At 41.3% G+C, this 12,500-nt stretch overlaps 1 protein-coding gene across 1 annotated transcript in view; it reads left to right on the forward strand.

The window, feature by feature from the left end:
• The window catches only part of LOC138976987 (uncharacterized), a 42,387-nt gene extending 30,054 nt beyond the window's left edge, over window positions 1–12,333 (forward strand). Inside the window, exons 9-11 of the mRNA XM_070349878.1 lie at window positions 4–205; window positions 5,697–5,842; window positions 7,856–12,333. Of these exons, the coding sequence (XP_070205979.1) occupies window positions 4–205; window positions 5,697–5,842; window positions 7,856–8,032 (525 nt within the window). The 3' untranslated portion in view covers window positions 8,033–12,333. The remainder of the gene's footprint in view (window positions 1–3; window positions 206–5,696; window positions 5,843–7,855) is intronic.
• Window positions 12,334–12,500: the final 167 nt, after the last annotated feature.

Raw genomic sequence — 12,500 nt, forward strand, 5'->3', positions numbered from 1 at the left:
CAGGATAAGGAGTTTGCAGTGGGAGTCTGTGCGCCGTTTGGAAACGCGGACGTACGCGTAATTAATTTGAACGGCGACATACTACGCCGGATTTTGAAGCCACAACATTTCAGATATCCAAGAACAATCTGTGCAGACGAATCGGGGGATCTGATAGTTGTATCAGACTGGACTTCCAACGCCGTTGTCATAGCAACGAGTGCAGGTGCGTTGCTTATTTGTTATTATTTATCGTGTGTGTGTGTGTGTGTGTGTGTGTGTGTGTGTGTGTGTGTGTGTGTGTGTGTGTGTGTGTGTGTGTGTGTGTGTGTATGTGTGTGGTCTTGTGTGTAACTGGCTTATAATGTAACGCAGCGAAGATTGTTTCAATGAAAGCAAAATTATTCACTTTCATAGCCTATACAAACCCGACAGAGTTATTTCCCATTATCACCTATTCCAACAACAACAAGTCGCGCGAAGCGATATAAACACATTTAGTCAATCTGTAGGTATCAAACTAAAAGATAAACACCAAAAACCAGTCATCGCAGAGACTACATTCAGATAGTCTCGGCTAAACTTCCCCGAACACCGAGACAGGTCACGCTCTCTGCGAAGCATGCGAACATTATACTCGACCTATTGTCTTTCATTCTGAGCGCGTTTTTCAAGTAAACATAACATATCTATATATTTTCGAATTCAGGCGAAAACGAGGAATACAGTGCAATAATGTTTTAATCTGTAAGTAAAAACTTGTTTTTAATAACAACTTAAATGAGCAAACTAATTACATAGTTGTTCAGTTTCTGAGCTGAAATGCAATACCAAAGTCCGGACTGAGTCAAACATTGCTTGACCAAAATTTCAATCAATTTGGTTAAACAATGAAGGCGTGACAGTACCGCCTCAACAATCACAAAAAGCCGGATAAGACGTCATCAAAGACATTTATCGAAAAAAAATGAGAAAACAAGTCGCGTAAGGCGAAATAACAACATTTAGTAAAGCTGTCGAACTCATAGAATGAAACTGAACGCACTGCTTTTTTCACCAAGACCGCATACTCGTACTTTCGTCAGTCCACCGCTCGTGGCAAAGGCAGTGAAATCGACAAGCCAGATTTAGTGCTAGTGCGGTAGTGGTCGCCCTGAGCAGGATAACACGCTTTTCTGTATCTCTATTCTTTTTAGGTTACTGAGTTTGTTTTTAATCCAAACATATCATATCTATATGTTTTTGGAATCAGGGACCGACAAGGATTAAGATGAAATTGTTTTAAAATCGATTTTGGAAAATATAATTATTTTAACCATGATTTTCATATTTTTAATTTTCAGAGCTTGTTTGTAATCCAAATATAACATGTATTTGTTTTTGGAATCAGAAAATGACAAAGAAGAAGATGAAATTGTTTTTGGATCGTTTAATAAAAAAAATAATTTTAATTACAAGTTTCCGATTTTTAATAACCAAACTCATTCATTAGTTTTTAAGCCACCAAGCTGAAATGCAATACCAAAGTCCGGCCTTTGTCGAAGATTGCTTTGCCAAAATGTCAATCTATTTGATTGAAAAATGAGGGTGTGACAGTGCCGCCTCAACTTTTACAAAAAGCCGGATATGACGTCATCAAAGGTATTTATCGAAAAAAATGAAAAAAAACATCGGGGGATATCATTCCCAGGAACTCTCATGTCAAATTTCATAAAGATCGGTCCAGTAGTTTAGTCTGAATCGCTCTACACACACACACACACACACACACACACACACACACACACACACACACACACACACACACACACACACACACACACACACACACACATGTAGCACACATACACCACGACCCTCGTCTCGATTCCCCCTCTATGTTAAAACATTTAGTCAAAACTTGGCTAAATGTAAAAACCGTGTGGGGATATTATACCCAGGAATTATCATGCCAAGTTTCATGAAGATTGGTCTTGTAGTTTTGTCTGAAACGCTCTACACATACAGACATACAGACACACACACACACACACACACACACACACACACACACACACACACACACACACACACACACACACACACACACACACACACACACACACACACACACACACACACACACCCACACACATACATACACCACGACCCTCGTCTCGATTCCCCGTCTATGTTAAAACATTTAGTCAAAACTTGACTAAATGTAAAAACTAAACTATTCTTATTTTAGCAATCGATTTGAAGCGAGTTGTTGACACAGGCAGTCCATTCGCATGAATCGGTTTTCGGTTTGACTGTGTTTTCTGTTCCACTGTATAGAAACTACTTCATGTACAATCTAGTTGCTTGTGGCGTATGGTAGTAGAATGAATGGCATTTCAATCAATCAATTAAGTAGAAGTGCAGTGCCTGGCACTGCATACCCCAAGCGAAGGAGCCATCATTGAGAGAGAGAGAGAGAGAGAGAGAGAGAGAGAGAGAGAGAGAGAGAGAGAGAGAGAGAGAGAGAGAGAGAGAGAGAGAGAGAGAGAGAGAGAGAGGTTCCACACCTAGAAATCTTGTCAGTTGTTGTGGTTGTTGTTGTGGCTGTTGTGTTTGTTGTTGTTGTTTTGATGACAATACTGTCCTTTTTTGTGTGTAATGTTCTTGTTGTTGTTTTGTTGTTATTGTTTCATACTTGTTTACTCTCTCTCTCTCTCTCTCTCTCTCTCTCTCTCTCTCTCTCTCTCTCTCTCTCTCTCTCTCTCTCTCTCTGTTTATGATGATATCTTTCCTCGGAAAATGCAGTGCTTTGGATGGTAAATGCATATATGTTTGGCAGAGAGAGAGAGAGAGAGAGAGAGAGAGAGAGAGAGAGAGAGAGAGAGAGAGAGAGAGAGAGAGAGAGAGAGACAAGACAAGACAAGACAAAATCTTTATTATCGAGGGTAATAGATAAGCAAGAATATTGCTTTTTTACATCCAGCCCTCGCCCTAATATAGGGTCAACAAGAACAGAAAACAATATAATCAAATAACTATCACATCAAACTTATAATACATTATATATATATACAGATATACATTTGTCATGCTGCATTTTAAGTACAATTTCCAATAATAAATATGTCAATTTTTAACATATCTTAATTTAGATCTGCATATTATTATAATTTAGTTTAACATGCACATACATTTTAAATGAATTGTTGAACCATTCAGCACATGTTTAGTTGCATTATGTGCGACATATAATTTTTTTTGAAGCTGTCTGTGTTTGTTTTATGCTTAAGAAAAATAGGAAGTGAGTTCCATAGGACCGCACCTGAATATAGAAGGCTTGATTTGAAAAGGTCAATACGTGGAGTCGGTGTGATGATTTTTAGTCTGTTATAGTTCAAAATAAAATTATCACGTAATGTCTCCGGTGCATATCCTGACATCACTTTATGCATTATAACACCTTTATTATACATTAACCTTTTTTGAAATGGTAATACTTGCAAATTTGTATAATCAGATTCTGAAGGAGTGTGATTTTTTAGCATAATAAGCTTAACTGCTCTTCTGTGAAGACTGGCTAAAGGTTTCAAAACATTAGCACTTGCACAATCCCACACAGTGGATGCATAATCAATATTTGAGAGAGAGAGAGAGAGAGAGAGAGAGAGAGAGAGAGAGAGAGAGAGAGAGCGATTACAAGCAAATGACGAAGTCTCGTCCAACATCTCGTGCTACGAGATATGATGTACACCTAGATTACCTGATTACAAGTAAATAACGAAGTCTCGTCCAACATCTCGTGCTACCAGATTTCATGTACACCAAGATTACCTGATTACAAGCAAATGACGAAGTCTCGTCCAACATCTCGTGCTACGAGATTTGATGTACACCTAGATTACCTGATTACAAGTAAATAACGAAGTCTCGTCCAACATCTCGATATCTTCAGTAAGGGACAACGGACCTTTTCACAAATGTTCATAAAAATCGGTTGAGAAATGGAAAATAACGGTTTTTAATGGATTTTTGTTGTTGGTGGTTGTGGTGGTGGTGTCGTTGTAGTTGTTGTTGTTGTTGTTGTTGTTAGTGGTGGTGGTGGTGGTGGTGGTGTTGTTGGTTTTTTGTTGTTGGTGGTGGAGGTGTTGTTGTTGTTGTTGTTGTTGTTGTTGTTGTTGTCGTCGTCCATCATATCAACCAACTCACCAGGATTGCAAGTAATTCACGGTGTCTCTTACAACATCTCGTTGTTGGTGGTTGTGGTGGTTGTGGTGGTGGTGTCGTTGTAGTTGTTGTTGTTGTTGTTGTTGTTGTTGTTGCTGTTGTTGTTGTTAGTGGTGGTGGTGGTGGTGTTGTTGTTTTTTTGTTGTTGGTGGTGGTGGTGTTGTTGTTGTTGTTGTTGTTGTTGTTGTTGTCGTTGTCGTCGTCCATCATATCAACCAACTCACCAGGATTGCAAGTAATTCACGGTGTCTCTTACAACATCTCGTGCTACCACCAGATTTGATGGACACAAAGACTTTAGCTTGGAAATGGAATCCTCAAGTTTGACGTCATGGAAGATGTCATAACATTTTGAATTCAGCTCCTTGTGTTGAAGAGAATGATGTCATGAGTTTGACGTCATGAGTTTTGATTGTCTTCTTGACCTGGGTTTGACCTCCTTCTTTGTTATGACTTAGAAATTGGAAGCGCTTGTAACTGCCGTTGTCGATGTCGGATCAAAACGATTTATGTCTTAAAACCTTCCTGGGATCAATAACATTGCCTGTGCCAATTTTTGTTGTAGTCGAGTCAAAACTGGGAAAGTTTTAGGGGTTCTAACACACACACACACACACACACACACACACACACACACACACACACACACACACACACACATCATTTGGTTGAAATCAACTCTAGTGTGGGACCAACCTAGCTTCGCTCGCTTCGCTTGGATCAATAAATCAATGACGCTTATATCGCGCATATTCCGTGGGTACAGTTCTAGGCGCTCTGCAGTGATGCCGTGTGAGATGAAATTTTATACGGCCAGTAATTGCAGCCATTTCGGCGCATATTTACCTTTCACGGCCTATTATTCCAAGTCACACGGGTATAGGTAGACAATTATTAACTGTGCCTAAGCAATTTTGCCAGGAAAGACCCTTTTGTCAATCGTGGGATCTTTAACGTGCACACCCAATGTAGTGTACACGGGGGGGGGGGGGGGGGGGGGGGGGGGGGAGTTCGGACACCGAAGAGAGTCTGCACACAAAGTTGACTCTGAAATAAATTTCCGCCGAACCTGGGATCGAACTCACGCTGACAAATCCAGCGCGCTACCAACTGAGCTATATCCCCGCCCCGATGCACAATGATAGGTTTTCACAAACACGACCGTATCATCTAGAAATACAGCCAAATGCATCTAAATAATTTCATGAACTGATTAATTGATTGATTGATTGATTGATTGATTTTTTTCGTTCCTTCTTTCTTTCTTTCTTTATATCGCTCTTTCTTTCGTTCTTTCTTTCTGTCTTTCTTTATTTAGTTTTTTTCATTTATTTATTTATGGATTTATTTATTTATTCAATAATTCAGTTATTGAATACTTATTTATCATTCATGTATTTATTTATTACCTATTTATTATTCATTTATTTATTTATTTATTTATTTATTCAATTTTTTTTATATTTTTTATTTGGACGAGAAGTACGGAGAAAAGGTTGATGTGTTTTCAGGAGAGTTGGTGTGTCGCTACAAAGAAGCCCCCGGCCCTAAAGGCGTGGCCATCAGCAAGGAGTCTGGCATATTGCACGTGCTGGACGGAAAGTGGAGCAGGCTGCATCTCGTGGACGTTACTGGTCGGTGTCTGGGTATCTGCAAGGTAAGCAACTTGTGGGTAAAATCACTGAGATTAGCAGTACAGAGCGTACAGGCTGCATCTCTTGGACGCTATAGGGCGCTGTGTGAGTACCAGCAAGGTTAGCAACTTGTGGGTAAAATCACTGAGATTAGCAGTACAGAGCGTACAGTCATTATCTCTTGGACGCTATAGGGCGCTGTATGAGTACCAGCAAGGTTAGCATCTTGTGTGTAAAATCACTGAGATTAGCAGTACAGAGCGTACAGGCTGCATCTCTTGGACGCTATAGGGCGCTGTATGGGTACCAGCAAGGTTAGCATCTTGTGGGTAAAATCACTGAGATTAGCAGTACAGAGCGTACAGGCTGCATCTCTTGGACGCTATAGGGCGCTGTATGAGTACCAGCAAGGTTAGCATCTTGTGGGTAAAATCACTGAGATTAGCAGTACAGAGCGTACAGGCTGCATCTCTTGGACGCTATAGGGCGCTGTATGAGTACCTGCAAGGTAAGGAACATTCATAGAAAAAATCATCTCTGCTGAATTCCTCATTTTGGGATAAATAATAAGGTATCATTGTATTGTATTGTATTGTATTGTATTTATTTGTTTTGTTTTGTTTTGTTTTGTTTTGTTTTGTATTTTACTGTATTGCATTTTAGTGTTGGTATTCACTGAGACTTGTGATATAGTGCGAACAGGCTGCATCACTTGGACGCTACTGCATGGTCGCTGTGGGTACCTGCAAGGTAAGAAACACCTGGGTAAAATCACTGAGAATAGTGATCAGGCTGCATCTCATGGACGCTACTGGTCGCTGTCTGGGTACCTGCAAGGTAAGAAACACCTGGGTAAAATCACTGAGAATAGTGATCAGGCTGCATCTCTTGGGGGCTACTGGGCGCTGTCTGGGTACCTGCAAGGTAAGAAACACCTGGGTAAAATCACTGAGAATAGTGATCAGGCTGCATCTCTTGGGGGCTACTGGGCGCTGTCTGGGTACCTGCAAGGTAAGAAACACCTGGGTAAAGTCACCGACATTAGTGATCAGGCTGCATCTCTTGGGGGCTACTGGGCGCTGTCTCGGTACCTGCAAGGTAAAGAAACACCTGGGTAAAGTCACCGACATTAGTGATCAGGCTGCATCTCTTGGGGGCTACTGGGCGCTGTCTGGGTACCTGCAAGGTAAGAAACACCTGGGTAAAATCACTGAGAATAGTGATCAGGCTGCATCTCTTGGGGGCTACTGGGCGCTGTCTGGGTACCTGCAAGGTAAGAAACACCTGGGTAAAGTCACCGACATTAGTGATCAGGCTGCATCTCTTGGGGGCTACTGGGCGCTGTCTCGGTACCTGCAAGGTAAAGAAACACCTGGGTAAAGTCACCGACATTAGTGATCAGGCTGCATCTCTTGGGGGCTACTGGTCGCTGTCTGGGTACCTGCAAGGTAAGAAACACCTGGGTAAAGTCACCGACATTAGTGATCAGGCTGCATCTCTTGGGGGCTACTGGGCGCTGTCTGGGTACCTGCAAGGTACGTAAGCAACACCTGGGTAAAGTCACTGACATTAACTATCAGGCTGCATCTCTTGGACGTTACTGAGCGCTGCCTGGGTACCTGCAAGGTAAGAAACACATAGGTAAAGTCACTGACATTAGTGATCAGGCTGCATCTCTTGGGGGCTACTGGGCGCTGGCTGGGTACCAGAAATATACACGTTTGTTTAGCATTACGTTGCTGCTGTTGAAATTGTGAGTCACAGAGACTATAATTATTTTAAATGTAATAAGTGTATACACTTTCAAAAATCTAGCTCCTAATTATTTTTAGAAAATAACTCTGTCCTTGTTTTGTTACCCTAACTCGACGTCGTCATGACCTTGAAAGTAGACGGAAGATCAACGGGACATAGGTCCCTCCCGGACGTCACCAGCTTTTGTTTTAGGTATGTAAAGTTTCGAGAGTCTTTCTCCATTGACATTCGAGCCCTGGACCTGGTTTGATCATCACCATCTATGTGTGCATCACGTGCAGATCGAGGGGTGCCGTGAACCACGCATGGTGGTGGTGGTGCCAACACAGTCAGTGTACTTGCCTGGCGCGGAGCTGGTGGTGGTATCAGACGGCAACAACGCTCTGCACGTGCTGAGTCTCTCTGGCGGCGGACAGTCTTCTGGATCTGCTGGATATAACCCCGTATCGGCTGTGTGATAACGCTTGGTGCATTTCTTTTAAACTCATATTAAGTGAGATATAACCGTGCATCGGCTGTGTGATAATGCTTTGATAGTAACGTTGAGAGCCTTTTAACTCATGTCAGTTGAGTTCGTGTCATTGAAGTTTCAGCTGCTGAATATCATCCTGTATCAGCTGTGTGATATTGCTTGGATAGTAACGTTGTGAGCCTTTTAACTCTTGTCTGTTGAGTTAGTTTCATTGAAGTTACGACTTCTGGATATAACCTTGTATCAACTGTAAAATAATTACACATTGACATGCTTCCATTTAACAATTCGTGGTCGTCATCGTCGATTGACACCCGACCAAAGCTAATTGAAGCCCGACGGAGGGCTTTGATTCGGGTTTGGAGGGCGTCAATCCACGATGAAGACCGAGAAGTTTCAAATGGAAGCATATTAATGTTATTGTATTTCAATCGGACGACGATCGCTTTGCTGCTTTCATGCGGTAGTAAACATGATATATATATAGCAGAACTGGTTCTGTTCTGTTCAGGCCAACAACAAAAAAGTCTGTTTACGGTAACATAGGCACACACAAAAAATAGGGTCGGTAGGTCGGGATTTTTTTTTTTCTTCCAAAAAAACATATTTTGAAGTTATTTTGCCAAAAAACAAAGACTTTTTTTTATTTTTTTTCATAAATGCCAAAAAAAAGTCTAGGGTCGTGCGAAAAAATAGGGTCGGTCGGAATACCGTAAACAGACTTTTTTTGTGTGTGCCTCACATACTACTTTCAGTCCTCCTACCCGCAAGGGTCAAGTCCCAAGAAATATGTTTCCGTATTCCTATCTTATCACTCTGCTCCTGTTTTTTGGCTCACGTAAGTGTAGCCTATGCGATCGTAACTTTGTCTGTCTGTGCGCGCGTGTGTGTGTGTGTGTGTGTGTGTGTGTGTGTGCGTGTGTATGTCTGTGGTAGAAACTTTAACATTTGACTTAACACCGAAATACTCATTTCACCTGGTTATTTTTCAAGCACCGCCATCTTCAAAATATTGAAGCAAAGATCAACATTGTGTCGGCATGTGTGTAGTTAAAGCGTGTATCCAAAGAAAACGGGTGGTGGGGGGTTTTGAAGGGGTACAAGCAGTTGACTGGTTTCTGTCGTGTGTGGCATGTAGACCAGGTCAGGTGTCAAGACCAGGTCAGGGGTCGCGCAAAGGATTGTGGTATAGATTCACTTCTCCAGTTCTCACTTCTGCATTCGCCGATTCGGGGAAGACGACTTCATGTTGTTCGGTTTCTAAGCTCCAGAAAAGTAAATAAAGAAGCTACCAAAGGGAGATTTCCTACAATTTGATCTGCACAGCGTTTTTCCAATGTCCACGCGAGGAAGAGCTATCGAAAGCGCAGTGTCGATCTGGCAGCCGTATCCCGGTAAGTACAGAGACAGATCTAGTGTCTCCCACTCTGATAACGTCACCTACTGTTTTAATTTCTTTTTATTTCAGCAGACACGGATGTCAAACACAGTGCTAGGCAGTCACCTCTAGTGAAATGAGTTGATCTAAAGTGCCTGTAATGTTTGGATGTCTTTAATTATTCGTAGTTCGATTTATGTGAATTTCAAGACTTGCAGTAGATCTAGAGTCTCAAGTTAAGTTTACTCTGCCCGAAAAAAACTGTCCATCATTTACTTGAACATGCAGATGTAAGGAAACAGAATGAATCTGTTCTCAAAGTCAAAATGATCACGATTTTTTCCTCAGATTCAAAACATGCACTGTCATGGTTTTGTCTGTACAATTTAGTAAGTCTTAAGTACTTTGCAACAACTTCCTTGAACTTGAAAGACATTTTTTGAATGCTAGATCTGTATCGCGTTTCATTCCAGACTCGATTCTCTCTTTGATTGTACTGTTTGCTGTTTACGCACTATCACGATTCGCTATGTAACGTTTGGTAAGCTTACCTTGCAACAGCTTTCTTGTCTTTGTTGGCATTTTCTTTCAAGGCAGTACAACGTAAGATTAGATTCTTTCGGACAGAAGGTAGAATGAGAATTTTGAGACAAAGCTTGCTGTGGCATTTGTTTGTAAATAATGGTACATGACATGTGTCACAGTGATTCTGTATTTTTCTGCGGTTGATGTGGTTTCTTTTTTCCTCTCTTGTTTTTTCCCTCCTGAGTTGATCGTTATCATTTAAACAAGACCCTCAGAGAGTACCTCCGTTGTTCCTTAAAATGGAATGTGAATAGTGTGTTGGTTGTGTTGACCGTCAGAATTATTTTAAGAACCAGGCTGCTGCAGTCAGTTGACATGTTTCGCATATTGTAGGGTTACCATGCTGCAAAGGTAAAGTGGCTTGTATAACCTGACTATTCTGTTTAAAAACACTGTTTATATTTGTGTAGGTTGTAGTCATCATAACTAATCGCATTTTGCCATTTGTTTCAGAAAGGAGGTTAACCTACAAGATCGACGCTATGTCAGATATGCCTCAGCCACATGAAGACTTCCGAATTTAGATCCACTCGGCATGGTGACAAGTCTTGATGAAAAGTATGGGACTGAGGACAGCAGTGGAAAAAGTGGCCACATGGCAGGTACCTATTGCTTAGTATCTGCAGTGCAAAAGACAGATAAGCTGATGGTAGATTTGCAAATGAACACAGTGCCTGTGTGTGTGTGTGTGTGTGTGTGTGTGTGTGTGTGTGTGTGTGTGTGTGTGTGTGTGTGTGTTTGTGTGTGTGTGTGTGTGTGTGTGTGAGGATTGCACAAGATCTCATTGAAGGACAACTGCACCAACAACAAATACACAGTCATTTTATCTGTTTGCCTTCTTTTGAAAATTATACATGGAGTTGATATGATGCGTTAGTTTTAACTGTGTGTGTGTGTGTGTGTGTGTGTGTGTGCGTGTGTGTGTGTGTGTGTGTGTGTGTGTGTGTGTGGTTCCTGGACAGCAAACTCTAAACAATTTCTGATAATCACAAAAGCGTTCTTTGGAATAGACTGAGGTAGTTCGGAAGAATTCATGCATCAATTAACTTACGTCACGTATTCGATTGGTCTCGGCATTTCGTAGGTCTTGTGCATTTCTTACTTGTAAAATGACCCTCAAAGCTAACCGAGACTAGTTGAGGTTGTATCAATGCGCCTCACCACCAGGTGCTCTTTGGCTTTTGTAACTAGTGTACTTCGAGAATATTCATGACCAGTAATTTTTAATGAGTTGAGGCAATCTGACCAATCACAGAATCTGTTTCATTGAAACGCCAACTTGATGGAATTACAATACTTGGATATTAACATGAGTCTATAATTACTTTCAGTTGTGTACGCTTGTTTTGTGTTGTAGACACGCTGTACAACTTTCACAAAAGAAAGAACAGATTCCCGCAGTGGGGCACTGCGGTTATGAAATTAAAGGCCCCTCCTGTTTTTGGAACCGCAGGAGCTTTCTAGTTTGCTGTTAGGTAGATTTTTGGTTCCTCTTTCCTGTCATGCTCTCTTTTTCTTCATGAATTCTTTTCTTTTTTCTGCCTTCTTGCTCATTCACCTGTATTTTTTCCAAAAATCTCTTCTCTTGCCGCTTGTCTCGCGATTCATGTATAGTTTAATCTGTTAGTGTTCTGATGTAAGTCCAGCAGTAGATAGGTTAAGCCTATTTTAACATACTGGAAACTGGTAATCTTCCAGTAGGTATTAATTTAGTTTTACTAAAGCCTGCTGGGACACAAGTAATGGGTTAGTGCATTTGTAAACAGGAATCGCTTGACAAGTGGCCCCCTTCATCCCCCCCTTCCTCGTCCTGATATGGCTCTGCGTAGTCGGCTGGACGTTAAGCAACAAATAAACAAACAAACAAACAAACAAAGAACAGATTCCATTGTAAAAGATTTGCTAGTGCTAAATTGAAAATAACTGCTTTATGTGACGGGTTAGCTACAGTCGGAAATGTCTGTTTTTTGTCACAACAATGGTCTGTCATACAAATCAGGAGATACCAAAAAGCAGATCACCGCTTGCTCTATTAGTATTATTAGTATTATTACCCTCGTTAAATAAAGAATTGTCATTGTCATTGTCATACATACTGAACTACATGATTACCCGCTTCGCCGGGTACCGGCTTCGCCGGGAAGAAGTAGAGCCGAATACCAGGAAAGGAGATAAACGCGCAAAACACTGGAGACCTTCTAAAAATAGTAACGTGCAGTGACCTTCTAAAAATAGTAACGTAGTAACGGGAATATGGATTGACGCCACACGGAGGAAGGGAGATAATCGCGGCTGAAAACACTGGAGAAGATAAGGAAGAGTTACTGGTAGTGGATCCCGACAACAACAAAAAAAAAACAAAAAAAAAAAAATCGGTTCAGCGCGCACAGCGCTGCGCGCTGAGAGCACGTGTTGAAATATCTCATCGATGAGGTTGTGTCCGGGGTGTAGCTGAATACGGTGTCCAAATTTGAAAAAGATCCCCCAAGAA

This window comes from Littorina saxatilis, linkage group LG9 (assembly GCF_037325665.1).
Source record: "Littorina saxatilis isolate snail1 linkage group LG9, US_GU_Lsax_2.0, whole genome shotgun sequence".
In the NCBI taxonomy this organism is placed as follows: Eukaryota; Metazoa; Mollusca; class Gastropoda; order Littorinimorpha; family Littorinidae; genus Littorina; species Littorina saxatilis.